This window comes from Brachionichthys hirsutus, chromosome 2 (genome assembly GCF_040956055.1).
Source record: "Brachionichthys hirsutus isolate HB-005 chromosome 2, CSIRO-AGI_Bhir_v1, whole genome shotgun sequence".
Lineage (NCBI taxonomy): Eukaryota > Metazoa > Chordata > Actinopteri > Lophiiformes > Brachionichthyidae > Brachionichthys > Brachionichthys hirsutus.
The window spans coordinates 8797765-8814832 of NC_090898.1; the positions used below are offsets into that span (position 1 = coordinate 8797765).

General features: G+C 43.3%; 1 protein-coding gene across 1 annotated transcript; it reads right to left on the bottom strand.

Moving 5' to 3' along the window:
- Positions 1–2168: 2168 nt before the first annotated feature.
- l1cama (L1 cell adhesion molecule, paralog a) lies at positions 2169–16808 on the bottom strand. The gene is made up of 28 exons (XM_068745687.1): positions 16670–16808; positions 15545–15559; positions 14043–14145; positions 13360–13562; positions 12534–12656; positions 12130–12300; positions 11150–11264; positions 10704–10888; positions 10108–10239; positions 9886–10032; positions 9680–9791; positions 9162–9322; positions 8911–9070; positions 7887–8011; positions 7680–7781; positions 7104–7301; positions 6947–7017; positions 6627–6852; positions 6423–6538; positions 5843–6059; positions 5475–5597; positions 4751–4927; positions 4538–4651; positions 4279–4428; positions 3727–3858; positions 3041–3113; positions 2878–2889; positions 2169–2415 (listed from the first exon to the last, which is right to left on the bottom strand). The coding sequence occupies exons 1-28, from the start codon at positions 16806–16808 to the stop codon at positions 2169–2171; spliced, it is 3849 nt and encodes a 1282-aa protein (XP_068601788.1).
- Positions 16809–17068: the final 260 nt, after the last annotated feature.

Below are 17068 nucleotides of genomic sequence, written 5' to 3' on the forward strand. Positions count from 1 at the left end.
TCTCCTCAACACATGAAAAGCAAAGAGTGAGTGACAGTTGAGTATCTGTGTGTGTACACCCATTTACCATTCAAAACGAACCCCCCCGCCAACACTGACAAACATTTAGCAGCAGATAGTCAAGTTAGAATATTGGCGTATTTTGTGTCAGTCACTGCTCCTGTATTAAAATAGATGCTTTTAAAAGGTTTATTTATCCTGAGTGTGTCTGAATAACCAACAGCAAGGAACTTAAACACACATCCTTCAGTGCCGATAGGTTCTTCTTTTACATTATGCTTCGCCTAAAGGACTGTGAGCCGATGTTTAGCTCGTGTCAAACTATTATTTGAATGGAGAACTGAGGCAGTAATGTTGCATATACCGGTAGGTACCCCCTGTGGTATGCACAAACTGCTTCGCTGCATCAGACAAAACCTCCACAGATATTCACTGCACTGCAAAGCGTTGCTGGATGGTTATGGGCTTTCATTGTGATTTAACTACGTCTATCACTAAATGACACTAATGTACACTTTTTTTTTTTTTTTTTGAAATGTTTGCAAACATCTACAGCACAATGGGCATTTTTTTCTTAAATATTGATGCTAAACAGCCAAATTTCACTGAAGTCATTAGTCAAAAATGGAAATTTTGAATTCATAGCAAGAGTAAAAAGAAGAAAAGTTACAGCTTGCGACATTTAAAAATTAAGTGGGTTCAAACCTGCACATTTTTTCTCATTTTTTTTTTATCAAAGATGATCGCGTTTATCAAAACAATCTGTAAAGATTGTATTTACATTCTGTGGGGGAAAAGCTGTCATTTATAGCCACCCTTATCTCTCGAATGCCTTGCATCATAAATTTATTCTAGTCAGTAGCATGTGAATGCATTGCCTACCATGCTCAAATAAGAATACATTCTCATTGTTTGGTGTACATACCAACTTCGTGCCTTTATTATACATCAACTGGCAATGATCAGTTCTGGTTGCAGTATCAGTTTGGATTGATGAGTGTTTTGCCTACATGACTCCACTCTCTGCTGTATAAAATACACATAAACACTGCTCCTCAGACAGATGAATAGATTGGATGAAATGTATGAAAAGATTGTTAATTAGCGACAACAGTGGTTTTAGTAGACTGTAGAAAGAGACAAAGACAGAAAGCCAGACATATAGGTCTCAATACAAAAGAATTACAATATCATTTCCAATAATGACGTTACACTTCTGGGAAGGCGAGATAGTAATGACATCAATCTGGTGCTCTATGCAGACCCAGCAGGCACAGGAATGTATAAGGAGCATGTACATGTCTATAATACTGTATTATGGCTAATCATTAGATGTAGATGCAGCTATATACACTAGATGCTACTCAGCATGTTCACAGCCAGTTTCCATGATGCATCCAATGTTATTAATAGTAAGAAACTTGGCTTTACTCAGTTTCAATCAAAACAACTTGATCTATCGTATGTGTCAGTAAACTGAAGTAAAGACTTTTTTTAAATGACTGGTGTAAAAAAAAAAAAAAATATGCAAAAATGTGACGAAACACGTATTCGAACATATTTATAATATTTAAAATGTCACTAGCAAGTACAATCTGAGATATCAAAGTGGGAGTTGGACAGACAAAATGATGTGCGAAATAATATAAGGCTTGCTAAATGTCCAAGATGAAAGGCTGTTCACAGCAGCACATGCTGCCTGTTTCCCTGCACTAGGCTCGGCCACTCACGTCTTCTGTTAATGCACTACTGTGCGTCTCTGTAGGACTGTGCCTACTAACCCTCTGATTTGTCTCCCTCTACAACGCTCTGCTTATCTTTCTATAGAGTTGTCTGTGAGGAGGAAAAAAAGAGAAGCAAGATAAATAAATGTTAGTTGTTAAATGTTATGTTATGTTGTAAATCACACAAGTAGAGGAGGATGAGGACGGTCAAAGGACATCTTCAGGTCAGTCAGACTCATATCACATTGTCCACTACTTTGGACTCTCCTTTGGTCACAATAGTCCAGTCACTCAGATGATTGCCGCAGGCGTCTGAGTAGTCATTATTGATTGTGTGTTAAAGTCGTTAAACTACAGATCAGCAGGTCGGTAGGGAACAGGAGCATATGGGCACATATGTGTTGACATGTTTTGGTCTGCTGGTCCACGGCGGATGTTCGGGGGCTAATCGAGGACGGTGACCGAGTTGGCCATGCCGTTAGAGGCCGAGGAGATGGTGGTGGGGTTGAGCAGCGAGCTGTCAGGCTGGCCACCCTCACTGGGCCGACTGAGCTGGCTGGCCAGAGACTCATCCATGTTGAGCTCCATGGTTATGGCACTGCTGCCGTTGAAGTCCAGGTTGTCCTCACTGCACAGCTTGCTGTCCTCACCCAGGGACGGCTGGCTGACTGTGCGCTTCTCCTCGAGGTCACTGCGGGATGTGGGAGCAAAGCAAGAGATATCATCAAGACATGTAAGAAAAGTGAGCTGTGATGTTGCGATTAAATGTGATCTGATTAAAGAGCAGAATGTGAAAACATTTAAAATCTTGCAAGAACTGCAATGTAACTTAGTTTGCAAGCAAACTGGCTAAAATTAAATAATAGAGGATTTTTTTTTGGTCTTACATTTAAGGTTTTATTTATCCAACTTTTATTAATCTCTCAGTGGGTGAATTCTTTTTTTCCCCACTCTTCTTTTTCACTTTAATTTAATTTCTTCCACTGTTTTTTGATGTGGTATAATGTGGTATACAGTACACCAAATCATGAGTGGAGAAGAATTACATGCAGAACAATTATTAGCAAAAAATAAGGCCAACACAGTCCAGTCCAGCAGTTAGGGAAGTCAGTGGGTATACAGGCAAGGGATAGGAAGTCGCATCACAGCGTACCTTTCTAGAGATCTGCATGGCAGGGGGGCAGCCATTAGGGAGAAGAGGAGCAGGAAAAGGAGTACAAAGGGTTAGGAACACCAAACAGTGCTGAGGGAGTCAGGGCTGCGTTTGGAGTATTATTGTACCACGAACAGAGGTGACTTGCATCGAGATTACAAACCTATACTCTCCAAATGTCTCGTCCTTCATAGGCCGTGCTTCTGAGTCCATTGGACCCTCTTCTTTATCTTTAACTGAAAAGCATACAATTTCATTATTTTAATTATTAACTCAACTGTGTTCGTTTCAGAAATGAATGGCATCCTGATAACAACACCAAATGTATGTGTATGGAGAATATGTTCAGCATAATAACTAATAATATCTTAAATAAGTAAGTGTTCCGAATAGTACTATTTATTATTCACTTAGTCCTTGCTTTTAGCTCAGACATTTAAGACTACTTTATAAAAGAGTCAGCCATTTGTTTGGAAAGGGATGAAAGGCTGGTGTTTTTCTCTGATCTGCAGGTTGCAGTTCCTCTTGGGGTTTGGGATTATCATTTTGCAGTTCTTTTCAGGGCAGAGCCTCTCCCTTGAATCGTTTCAGTTTTGCTTCACTACGTGTTTTTATGTGAAGATGGCAGGAGAAAACATTGCACAAATGAAAACTGGCCAATTAGTTGGAATAGGAGCCAGTTTATGGATAACAGGGGTTGTTTGTGGAGGAATTTAAACGTGATGCATTAGAAGAACAACCACACTTTTGTGCATCCATCCCAAAAAGATGCTTCAGGTCTCAGTATTTTGTATTCAACAACGTTTAAACAACACTAAGGATGAAATCTTTATAGTTGATTCCACTTGCCTGAATACTTTCCCCCTTTACTCCTCTTGATGAAGCAGAGAATAAGCAGTATGAGCAGCAACAGAACAATAGCACTCACAACACCAATGAACCAGCCCTGTGTTGCAAACCCCTGCTTCACCTCTGTCACCCCTGAAGAGAGAGAGAGAGAGAGAGAGAGAGAGAGAGAGAGAGAGAGAGAGAGAGAGAGAGAGAGAACACTTTTTTTTGTCACAGGGAAACATATGAAAGTACAATAGGAGAGGAAATGACAAAAACGGTAGGAGAAACTAGATTAAGAGGAGGAAAAAAAGATGGCATTATGTATTCTGACAGGGTGGCATTTCACCAGGGAAATCAAGGAGCACAGCATAATCCACCAAACAAACACAAGCAGTGGATCATTTCATATAGCGAACCAAGCTCTCTTTTCAAACAAGTCTTTGAAAGCACTTCATAGAGAGAACTGCAAGACCCTCCAAGTAGGATTAGGCTTTGTATGTGTGAGTAGCACAGGAGAGAGCAGAGACATGAAAAGGAAGCAGATGAATGGAGGAGGAGCCCCCACGGTACCTGTTCCTTCTGTCTCAATGTCAGTCTCCCAGAAGGTGGCGTTGTTGTTGGTGAACCGTAAACGATAATGAGAGCCTGGGGTCAGGCCCTGGAGTTGAAAGAAAGACTGAGAGGAGTTGACTTTATCTGTCTTCTTCCATTCATGGCCATCTGCAGAGACATGAAGGTTTATTTCTCACTCATCATGTATGGTTCAGCCAGATTGCAGAGTGACGTGAACGTCCCCCCCCCTATGCACTTATCAGTGTAGACACTATACCATTTTTGTTCAGGTAGAAGATCTGGAATTCAACATTCCTGTGCCTCCTCTTTGTCACCCAACTGAGGTTAAGCGACTTTTCCCCCACAGACAGGCTGATGTTGGCAGGAGGTGCTGCAAGACATTCAGACAGAAAAATCACTCTTGATCCACAATGATCTTGTCCCCAAGATGTGTCAGATCTGTGGTGCAGAAGACATCATATCTTTGTACCTCCATCCAGAGTGGTGGCACCTTCCCTCTTGATGGGCTCTCCATCCCCTGCAGCAGTGCGTCCCCTCAGGTAGAAGCGGTAGTGGCTATGAATGTCCAGGCCCCTCAGGGTGAGGTGGGTGACCGCGGGGTCATCTATTGTCTCTACCTGCATAGGGCTGTCATCACTCTCCACAACTGTCCACAGCAGGGGCAAAAACCTTCAATCAGTCGTTGGTCGTCAATGCAGCCGTACTGGTGGCACATTGATCTGGATGGTATGTGAGTGACTGATGAGCATCATTAAGATGCCAATCATTTTTGGAGCATGATTCTTTTGTGGAAATGTCCCTTGTGGTGTCATTCAGAATACTTGCGTTATTCCTGATGTCTCCACCGAGGATGTAATCTTTTCACTAGTGCTGATTTGTATGTTTGATTGTTTTGAGGGTTAAAAAAATTTGCTCAGAGAGCGCAGACCTCCGCTAAGCTGCTCATTCCGCACATAATTGGATTTACACCGTCCACATGGTGATCTGGATCATCACCAAAAGGTACCAATTTGTTCTTGGTATCTATATACACTAACCATGAAAAGTAAAAGTTAATCAGAGTTTTTAACTGATTTTTGAATCCATAAAATGTATATACGCTAAAAATAGTTTGGAATTACAATATTGCCTTGCCAATAATTCATGTGCCTCCTATGGATTATTTTGTGAGCTGGGGATGTAAAAATGCTCACCCTGTTGGTATTGCAGTAGATATCCAACAAGGAGTCCATTGGGCTGATGAGGTGGCTTCCAGTGGAGGGTCATTTCTGTCTCCGATGGACTTTCCAGGACCAAGGTTGTGGGAGGACCAGGAACTAACAGTAACACAATCAGGCTGGATTAGAATTGCATTCAGTTTAGACAGCGTTATCAAATAATGTTGATCTGCAATCGCCCATATTTCCCAATAACATCTATCAGGCTTCCTGTCTTGTAATCCATTATCTTCTCCGCCCTTCCTCTCATCTTGTATTTTTGTCTCTTCCTGTCTATTTACATCTCGTCACACATTTATCTCTCACATCCTCCAAGTTCAGCCTTGTTCTCCCGTTTGACCTACCTCCCTCGTGGGTTTTGAAGGACTCTTTCTCAGAAGGAGGTCCTTCTCCCTTGCTGTTGAAAACAGTGACCTCCAGGGCATAGTGAGAGTAGGGTCTAAGATCACTGATCACCTTCCTCTCCTCGTTGGCCGCGGTAACAACCACCATGTTGTCATCTGGCTCCCTGGCCCTGTGAGCTCGGTGGTGTCCCCTGGAGCCGATTCTGGTCAGGTAAATCTTAACCCAAAAATCATTTCAGTGACATAATTAATGCTATACCTATAAATAATTCATTCCATATCATGACTGTGTTCAGTGATTGGAATGAGTAATTTTTTTATGGTTGCATTGCATGCAATTTGAAAAGGGTTAAAAAAAAATATCTTGGGTGTCAAAAAGACCACACATCCAGAGTGTGAGACATTTAGATAAAATAAAAATAAAAAATAAAGATGGCTGCATTTTTCACAACCTTGAAATGAAGGAGAACTCTGAAGGCTTTGTAAAGAGATTCCTTCTCTGAAACTAACATATTTATTATTCATGAGGACAGGGGCTGAACATTTTGGGTGTAAAAGAAGAGGGGATTCAGGATCTTACCTTGTATCCTAGGAGGTTTCCTCTGACTGTCTCTTTCTCCACAGGTGCCCAGGTCACCCTGATGGTGGTGCTGTTCAGTATTACGATGCCGACATCCATTGGAGCCTCCAATGGAACTGAGAGATAGAGCAGAGGGCGATTTGTGACAAAGAATGCCACTACCGGGACAGGAAAAAGGTTTTGCTAAAAGTAAATAAACTTTACCATCCTCTCCTGAGTAGCCAATGACAGGGTCTGCCTCAGGTCCTTCCCCCTTCTCATTGACAGCCTGCACTTTGATCTCAAAGGCAGAAAAGTTTCCGATGTCACTGACAACAAATGGTGGTGCAGTCGTGTAGTTGGTGTGCCAGTTGGGCCCGCTGCCGACCACTCGTCTCCACTGTACCCGGTACTTGAAGTCAGGGCCATTGAAGTTACGTCTGTCCATTTCCTGCAGCGACGCCATCAGCAACGAATAAGGCACAAACCTATTTAGAATTTTATTTTTATTTTGCAATTACTGTAAATTCAGGCAACAGACGTACCTCCCAGTTGATAACAAGAGTATCTGGTTCTGTGGACTCACTCCTCACATCTTCAGGATTGTTATCTGGACCTGTGTTTGGAAACGGGATCATTAAGTTGTTGTTTGTGTTTCATTTTGAGAATCACAACTGGGCGTTACACAACTCTGGCTCAAACCTTCAGCAGGTGTGTTATGGATTTCAGATGGCTTGCTGGGGTCACTCTTTCCTACATCATTGATGGCAATGACCCGGAGGTGGTAAGACATGTAGGGCAACAGGTGAAGGTTAGCGCGCTTCTTGTTGCCGCCCACTCTTTTCAGCTCCTCCCAACGCCTCTCCTTTGTCCCTTGTTCCTCAAACTCAATCACATACTCTGCAGAAAGAGAGACAGAGATACAAAGAGGGATGTAAAAAAAGACAAGCGGTAAACAATGTGGAAGCGATCAAACTTTGAATAAACCCTCTGATGCTTTGAGCATTACAAAAGTCTGATGCTGCAGATCAAATAATAAACTGGTCCAAGTTATGAAAACTGAAAACTGACCAGCCTTTCATTTTGCCAGCGGTAGGTAAATGATGTTTGTTGCTATGAGTGTAGGAGTTAGACAAAAAAAATGACATGTTTGTGTCAGTGTGTATCGTCACTTAATGATAACAGTGCAAAACACAATCTATGATTGAACAAAAGGAAAACATGAAGAAGTAGATGTGCAGATCTGTGTCTGTGTGTGTGTGTGTGTGTGTGTTAAACCTTGCACAGGGCTGTTATGGTCATCTCCAGGAGTCCAGGTGAGGGTGACTGAACGACGTTTAACATCAGTGATCTGGAGGAGGGCCGGGGGGTCTGGGCGATCTGAAGAGGACAAAACAACTTTGAATATATAGTCCTACGTTACCGGTATATATGGAGCCTCAGATGCCTACTGGTGTTTTGTCATACAGTGTATGCTGGTCTTACCACATAAAGTGAGAGTGCTGCTGGTTTCAGCCATGTCCACCTTGGTGATGACCTGACATGTGTACACGCCCTCATCGTCCGGTCCCACATTTGCTATTATCAGGTCCGGTCCTTCAAATGTGTATCTGAAGAAATGTGGTGATTTTGTTAACCTTCTTTTAGTACCCTCATTGCTGCTTCATAATCTCCAGAGCAATTTTTACCCAATATTACAAAAAGTTGGGACAAAAAGATTTTCATAAAACAGAGTGTGACAATTCATCTTTCTTTTTTTCTACTCAGTTCAGTTTAAAACAGTTCAAAGATGATGAATCTAACGCTATACCTGACCAACCACCCACTGAAATAAATGCTGGCACCACCTTACATAAAAGTTGTGAAAGGTGCCACAAAAGACTGGGAAAATTATTCAATGCTATAGTTTAATATATATATATACAATGTTTGTTTGTTTTTAATGTGCATTTTGTTTTATTTAATATTTATTTCTATAATATCAGAAGTTTCAGAAATCTGAGCATGTTAAGGGACAAGACATACTTTAGTCCGTGTTCAGATTTCAAATAGGGGGGAGCGTTAACATTGACTGTTTAATTCCAGTTAGGCTTCAGAGGTGAAGAATAGCAGGTTCTAGGCTGGCCTGCCTGCGGTCCAAACTAGTCCCCCATTGAAACTGTGTGGTGTATTATGAAGCACAAAATATTAGAAGAGATAGAAGAAGAGAATTCCACTTTAAAATGGGGTTTATGAGCTTAAACTTTAAATATCTTTCCTTTGTACAATATTCTATTATGTTTAGGTTAGAAAAGATTTCCAAATCACTGCATTCTGTTTTTATTGACAATTACATGATATCCCAAATTTTATCTGTTTGTCTATACTAGGACAGGGATGCTATAGATCGTTTCATTATTCAGGATAAAACAACAAACGAAACTAATTATAAAATGATAAATCCCCGTCACTTATTTCTAACGTAATCCTAACTACTGTCACTTCTCCAGTGTATTGAATTTTGCCTTACTTTTCATCACTGTGGGACTCAAAGAGCTTCTGATCATTCTTTCGCCACTGAATGAGTGGAGAGCCAATTTTTGGGTCGACAATGGATAAGCAAGTAAAGATTGCTGTCTTCCCAGGTTGTACTTTTAGAGCCTGTGGAGGAGACAGAATCACTGTCCTGTCTAGAGAAGAAAAGAGTGAGACATAAAGTGAGACAAGCTGCATGAGATGTAAATAGCGTCAGCTTCTGAGGGACATGGTGTCGCCACTCACTGAGTACTTCAAGCTCGGCCTTGAGGGACAGGTTGTAGTTCTGTACAGAGCAAAAGTAGATGCCCGCATCGTCGTGGGTTATGTTAGAAATTTCTAATCCCCCGCTGGTGAGCAGATTAACTCTTGGATCAGCCAGAAGGGAGGAAGTAGCACTGCTCTCCCTGAAAAAGAAACATAACACACACACACACACACATAAACTCGAGCTTTGTCTCACATATAAAAAAGAAATATTTTCCACACCAGCACATGCTGATGAAGTCGCCCCTTCATCTGTCATTCTATTTTACCAGAAAAACAAAGCCTGTTTGAATATCTGCCAAAAAAACAAATGGTCCAGATGTAACAGCATTTAGCTGATAATTTATGCATATTAAAACCGCCTACATAAGAATTTCACTTTTGTGAAATTTTTAACTGTGAAAATATGCCACAAACCCCACTAGAACACTGTAGTGTACACAATACCATACAATGCAGTGCACAGAGGAACTGAACCAGGCAGAAATGTGTCTCACCATATGACGCTGGGCTTAGGAGAGCCAAAGCTCTCACATTCTAGCAGAGCTTTCTGGCCCTCTGCAAATGTGTAAAGGTTCCCATCCTCAGTGAGGATCTGAGGGGGCAGCTCTGAAACAACCCACAGAGAAATTAGACAATTAGACGTATACACACAACTCACAAAAACACACACAAAAATGGCACGTTCAAAGAAAACCTTCACCTATGACATAGACATTAGCATTGGTGAGAATTGTCCCATGCTTGTTGGAGGCCTGGCACTGGTAGACAGCAGTGTCTCCAAAGGTGACGTCCTTTAGGATGAGAGATTTGCTCGCGGTCAGCGTACGTCTGGGGTCCTTTTCGATTTCTGTTAAGGCACAAATGGAATTGTTCAAGTTCAATGTATTGAGCTTTGCATTTGAAGACGCACCAGTGCACTGACCCGAGAAGGGGATCCCATTGATGGTCCACCTGATGGTAGGGGTGGGGATGCCATCTGCTTGGCAGTCTATTTTGACAGTCTCACCTGGTGCATACAACTGACTGACTGGTCCATCCGTCCAGTAAGGAGCCGCTGCAACAGGCCAAATAATATTCATTCACATACAGTACAGGAAAAGCAGATAATCTTGTTCTTCCTGAACTTTAACTTTAAAGGAAGGCAATTTTACTAGTCACAAAATCAGCCTGACACAGTTGCATCATGTCATCTTCTCTACATCGAAGTGCATCTCATGTAGCATCACCCCGGTGCTGTCATCTCATGCTCGGAGACTAATTGCTTAACAGAAAGCTGCAAACGGTGGCTCAAGCTTTCTGCATAAACTTTTCAGATATGAATATGAACTCGGCAGGGATCTGAGAAAAGGCGTTATCTGACTGCATGACAGGAAATGCAGGGCTTTGAAATTGCATTTCAATAAATAAGATGTCTCTGCCGTTGCGGCACCATCACTTTTCATCTGACTCGTGTACGTGTCCTAACTTTATGGAAGTGCATTTCAAAATTGCTCGAGTGCAGGGCTGTGCGAGACACACCTTCCACAGTCACGGTGTAAGTGTGCACAGCTTTCCCTTGGGAATTATTAGCAATACACTGATATTCCCCTCCGTCGCTCTCAGAGATATTCGTGAAGCGCAGGCGGCGGTCAAACATATCTTTGGCGGTCCGTGATTCAGACAGCTCGCCGTCTCTCCTCAGCCATGTCACATTGGGAGTTGGACTGAAGAGGAGACGATGGGGAGGATGTGTTGTAGTAGGAATGGGAAGGAAAGAAAGGACGGATGAAGGAATGAAACAGAGGAAGGGGAAACATGGAACAGAGAGGAAACAAGCAGAGTTGGGAAGAGCCAGCAAAAGATGGTATAGGGAGGTAGGAGGGGGGGGGGGAGAGATATGGATGAGAGGCAGGTAAGATTGATTAGAAGGAGCAGATCAAGTTTTCTGATTGATACAACACACCTATGAGAACAAAGACACTCACAGGCCTTGGACGATGCACTCAAGCTCAAGAGTCTGGCCCCTGAGAGCGTGGTAAGTGCTGTGGGTTCCTGTAGGTCTCATCATGTGGGGCCTTCTGTTCCGCAGCACAGAGTTGGCTGGAGAAAGTGGGGGGTGGGGGGACAAGAGGAACGAGGGCAAGATTCATCCATATGGATGGGTCATTTTTAAATTGCTGTGCTGCTGACAAAGCAGATACTTTGTTGACTCTGACAAACACAAACCATATAAGGGCATGGAAGTGTGCGGGGAAGACCATTCTGTTCCAGCTGCTTATTATTTTACACATTGTCTACGCACACATGCAGAGAGGTCTGTTAACGCGGGCTCATCTTTGTCACCTCTAGTTGGATCCACAGATGCTTTCAGCCACAGCTCAGTGTGGGCTGCATCTCATTACCACTGGACTGAGGAGGTGATGGGCCCCCCTGCTGGCTCCGGGGCCAGTGGCTACAGTACTGCTTATGTTAGCACAACGCGCCACCACATGGGGAGAGTTGACTTTAAGTTTGGGCCTCAGGGCTTCTCAACATGCTGACTATCACACTGCATGTTCTGGTTTTATGTGCAGACTAATGGAGTATTCAACTCTCATCAGTTTATCTTATGTGAAGGAAACAAGAAAATGAATTTCATATTCAGTCTGTCCAGAACCCATGAAAAGAAGCAGGTCGTGAAAGGCATTTACATTATTACGCAGTATTAATTCCTATTGCCTGCACCTCCTATAGATATATATTAGTGCTGTTATTACTCTTGATTTCTTTCAAATGTGAATAAATGCAGTCTTTGATCAAACAAAAACATGTCTGTCTATGTGTGGTCCTGCAATGAACTGGCGGCTTGTCCAGGGTGTACCCCGCCTCTCGCCCGTAGACTGCTGGGATAGGCGCCAGCAACGCCCGCAACCCGATGTACAAATAAGAAAAATGGATGAATGGATGGATTCAGAGTGAAACCCACAGGGGTTGACCGTCAGGGTGATGGGTTCCTTAGCCAGAATGGTGCGTGTTGTCAGGTACTGGACATTGCAGGTGTAGTCATCCCTGCTGTCTTCAGTTGTCACATGGGCAAAGTATAAGCTTCCATCCTTCCCAACCATCACTCTATCACTTAGCTGGATGTGGCGTAGCCCTGTAGGGAGAAATGGAGGAAATGAGAAAATACAAGACATTATTTAGAAATCCAGGCGCAGATAATTGAATGAAATGATACGTTTGACATGAAGGAAAACATTACAACCCCCCCCCAAAAAAGAACTACCCCCATGAAGTGATAGAAGGGATGGATAGACCGATAGGCTACAGATGCATTGAGGCAAAAGGAATAATGTAATAGCGGGAGAAACAGAAAGGTAATGTACTCACTCCAGTCCATCCAGTGAATGATGGGCTGCATGGAGCTCTCCGGGGGGTTACACTTCAGAACGAAGCTGCTTCCTTCCTCCGACCTCACGCTCACCTTTTTCTCTTTCTGCTGGGATGGGGGAGCTGAGGATGGGACAGAAATGCACACCCGTGTGAAAAGGTAATGATGCAGGCTGCACAAAAACCACCTGTACGCTTGCTGATCTGTTCTGGTTTCCTGATGCAATCCACATCACACATCAGCTTAGACAAAGATGCTGTGGAGGAATATTATTTAAATGTGCGCCTATTTGGGCAACTTTCAGGATTTAAGGAGATGGCGTTCAGAGAAGGTGCCAGGTTATCTTTAGTCCTATCCCCAGCCCCCACCTCACACGCAGGAGAGTTACTGATGAGTGCTTTACATGACATCAACTCAAGAGTGTTTCTGGGGAAACAGTTGTCAGGGAAACTGAAGGAAGGAGGTCGCCCAGAAGAGCTCCACTTTCACAGGTGGACAGATGTGTTCTCTTTACTCTTGTCCAGGTGTTTGTGTGTGTGTGTGTGTGTGTGCCTATGCTAATTATCATGTTATTGCATCTAATTATGCTCTGAGTGGCAGAACTAGGAGCTCTTGGTGTAAACCTCCATCTGCTAACAAATGAGCTACATAATAATCGGGGCAGGGAAAAGGTGGGCTCTTCTCCCAGCTTTGTAAAACACTGTTAAAAACCACAACTAAATACTCACTGAGCATTATGGAGTCTAACAATATTTAAACACCAACTGAAAAGACCCCGTCTCAGTAAATGTTCGGCGGTTGCTTTAGGATTAAGCATGTTCTCACCATCAATGCTGAGGGTGACCTCGTTGGATACGGCCGTCCCCAGCTCGTTGGATACGTAGCACACATATTTTCCTTTGTACTGCTTCACGGTATCCATGGTATTACTGAGTGTGTAGAACGCTGACGAGCCGGGGCGTTCAGAAACCTTCAGTTCAGGGTCGCGGCTCGGATCGAACTCCACCCCATCCTTTGTCCATCGGAAACTTCGATAAAGAAAATCAGTAATTTTGATGTTCGCTGGCATATCCCAGTCAAGAATCAATTTCCATGCCATTGGAAAAGCTATTTTTATTAATCACAAGATGTCTTTGCATGTCAGTGAATTAAAGGATACAAATGGATTGCTTAAACAAGTCCGTTACTCAGCCCAGTGGGATTACTGGCGTTGCGTAATTGAGATCTTTTCAATGGCATTTACGGTCGTTTTCCACTTACAGCATGTAAGACACTGTGATACAGATTGTTCGAGGGCTTAATGACATTCATCCTTTGTTAGGATCAGATCCCCGGACTTGGAAAATGTGTGCTCTCATGTAATGGTAATATGTAGATGTCAGTATAGAACAAGGAGCAGGAAGATCATTGCTCTCACTTGTGTGAAATAAGATCACTGCAGTGAGGCTCCCCTCCCAAGACTAATCTGCAGACGGACTCTGTGCGGGTGCGTCTGTGGACTGACTTACATGGGTGGAGGGTTGCCAGTGGCTTCGCAGCTCAGGACAAGGTCTTCAACGCTGAAGATGGTGACAGACTCCGGCTGTGTGGTAATCACTGGAGGCCTCTTGACTGCAAGGGCCAAAGACAGAGTTACTGCAGTCACAAAGCTTTGCTGTTACACGCCTGCATGGTTTAAAGGGGAATGAGCACATGCACACACTTAGACGAGTGCTGCAGTCTTCTTTATTGCTCTATGCTGCTGCGGTAACTCTAACTATGGCGTAAATACATAATCCCCTGCTGTGACACTTCTGTATGGCCGTTGGTATCGGTTTAGAAGACGCCACAAAATAGCCAGCTCATTTTAATACAGTAGCTCAATAGCTGCCAATAAGTGTGCTCAGTCTGTATCACTTAGAATTAGTCCCCAGAGAAAGAGATGAAATGTAGGCCAAGAAATATAGTGAGAGCAGAGCAGGCGGAGGAAATGGGTTGAGATGAGAGGAAATGGATAAAGAGTAAGTAAAATGTTCATGTGCAACAATGGTCTGGGTAAGACTGAAATAAAGAGAGGGAGGGAATCTGTCTGTGGGGAAATCAAACCGGGATTTTAAAGAAGAAAAAAGAAATGACCATCAGAAGAGGGTTCTCTCTCTCTCTTTCGATTTTTTTTTATCACTGTTCATAAGAGTCATAAAGCATAAAGCTTCCATAACAGACCCATAACAAGCAGCAGGCTTGGATTTGGTGAGACCACTGTATCGAACCGGTGATTATGTATACAAGTGGGTAAAGGAGGACAAGGGACAGTGGGAAGAAGAGGTGGAGAGGGATGAGCAGGCAGAAAGTGGAAATGTGTGCAGTGTAGAGACGTGCATGTGCAAGGCAGTGCATGAAAACAAGGAAAAAAACTAACTGGTTGATTCACAGAGGTGTGGAAAGCGATGTAAAGGGAGAGCAGGGAACGTCAAGAAATAATTCCAAGTGATGGAGGAAACAACATTTCCTGTGCTGATCACATTGAGGAAGCTGCAGGTGCTGCTCCCATCAGTCGCAGAGCAGGAAGAGAGGAGCCGGTGCTTAGTGTATTAGCTCCTTTGTATCCCCCCCCCCCCCATGCTTTTGATCTGACAGCCCTGCTGCCTCCTTTCAGACAGCAGCTCCTCTCACTGCCTCCGTCCACCCTGCTCCAAGCACGATCTCAACCACTAGGAGCAAGTGATGCTGAAAACACGCCCACATAGAGAAAAGGACACACACAACTGGACACTATAGTACAAACACCAATGCATGCATAAATGCATATTAACATATTAGCACGGCAAAAAAGGAATAGATCCAATCACACACAATCTATAATCTATAAAGCTGCATGTGTTCTTTAAAGCCATTCATTTCACTGCAGCATCGTGCGACAGGACATTTACTGCACGCCGGATGGAAAACAACATCAACATATTGTTGGCAATAAATTTAGCCAGCATCTGCATTAAGACAGGTTGAGGTCGATGAAGTTAGGAGCACTTACGGTCACTTATGTAGTCTGTTAGTCCGCAGCAGCAGAGAGGAAGCAACAAGGGGAAGAGTTAGACAGACAGACACAGACAGACAGACAGAAAGACAGATAGATAGATAGATAGATAGATAGATAGATAGATAGATAGATAGATAGATAGACAGATAGATAGATAGATAGATAGATGTGATACATGGACGATGAAGCCTTGTAATGTCTATTGTAATAGCGTGACTTCCTTGACACAGACTCCATCTAATTTCTTTTATTGATCCTGATCTCTGTCTCAGTGATTCTCATTGATGAGGATGAGGGTGGCTAATTGAAAGGCAGGGGATACCGTGACCTTTTTCATCTTTGACCTTCCTCATTATCATTCTCTCTGCATCCTCATACCCGTGTCACCTCAACCCTTTAATGAATAAATTGGAAATTTACCGCATCTCATCAGCATTTACAGGTTATGTGTGTGTGAGCAAATGTGTGCACACTTTTAAAAGCTGCGTGGGCGGTGAAGGACTGACTCACTGCAAGTAGTCTTAGATAGAGTAAACAACAGAGCCAGCAGTGGAAATAATATTCTCTCTCTCTCTCCCTCTCTCTCTCTCTCCTCTGCGGGCAGGTTGGCAGCTGAGATGAACATCAATTTCCCTGCAGGACCACAAGCTCAGCTGTATTTCTAATTCCCATATATTGCATCGAGGGGGAGGAAGAAATGAGAGCGAATGAGAAAGAACCTTGCTGGATTTTTGTCGTTGCTGATTAAATTACTCTGCAATCAGCTTCTATTATACACCAAGGAAACCAGATCAATAATGGTACTTATCAATGCAGTATGGGGGGGATCAGTTACAAAGTAATTAGACACACCACAGACACGGATGAGCGCTAACCAAAGAAACCTCAGACAGTGCAGTATTTCAAACATAATAGCACAATCCAACCACGGCTGCTGAGGAAACACTTGTTCACTCTGCTCATCTGCGCTAATTAATGATGAGTGATGCTGATGAAAGATAATTATTAGCATGCTTTGAAGAATCAACAATGTAATTAAAACAACAGACAGATCTTTGAACTGATTGGAAGCGTTCGGCTGCCATTGCTATGAATATTATGATTCAAATCTGTACTCACAGTTGGAGGGTATGTGTATGGCTGCTTGGCTGGGCTGGTCAGAGAGGGTGAGGAGGAGGAGGAGGAGGAGGGGGAGGGGGAGGAGGCGGGAGGAGGACTGCCTCCTACCGCCAAGCTGCTGTCGCTGCAGGTGAGGCATTGCTCAATGTCCCATCCAAGTACCACCTGCTCACTCAAAGGTACACACACTCGTGGGAAGGTTACCGTGGGTGTGTGTTCTGTGCCTTGTATGTTCTTGTCTTTTCTTTTATCTCTCTCTTTCTCTCTTCTTTGGGTCAGAGACCACCAACTGGTTTTCTCTCTGAAAGATAAAAGATGAGGGGCAAGAGAAGAAAGAGGGAGGGGCAAACAGGGGACCATGTGTTAGAATGGGAGAAAAATGACCCTGCACCATGTGGT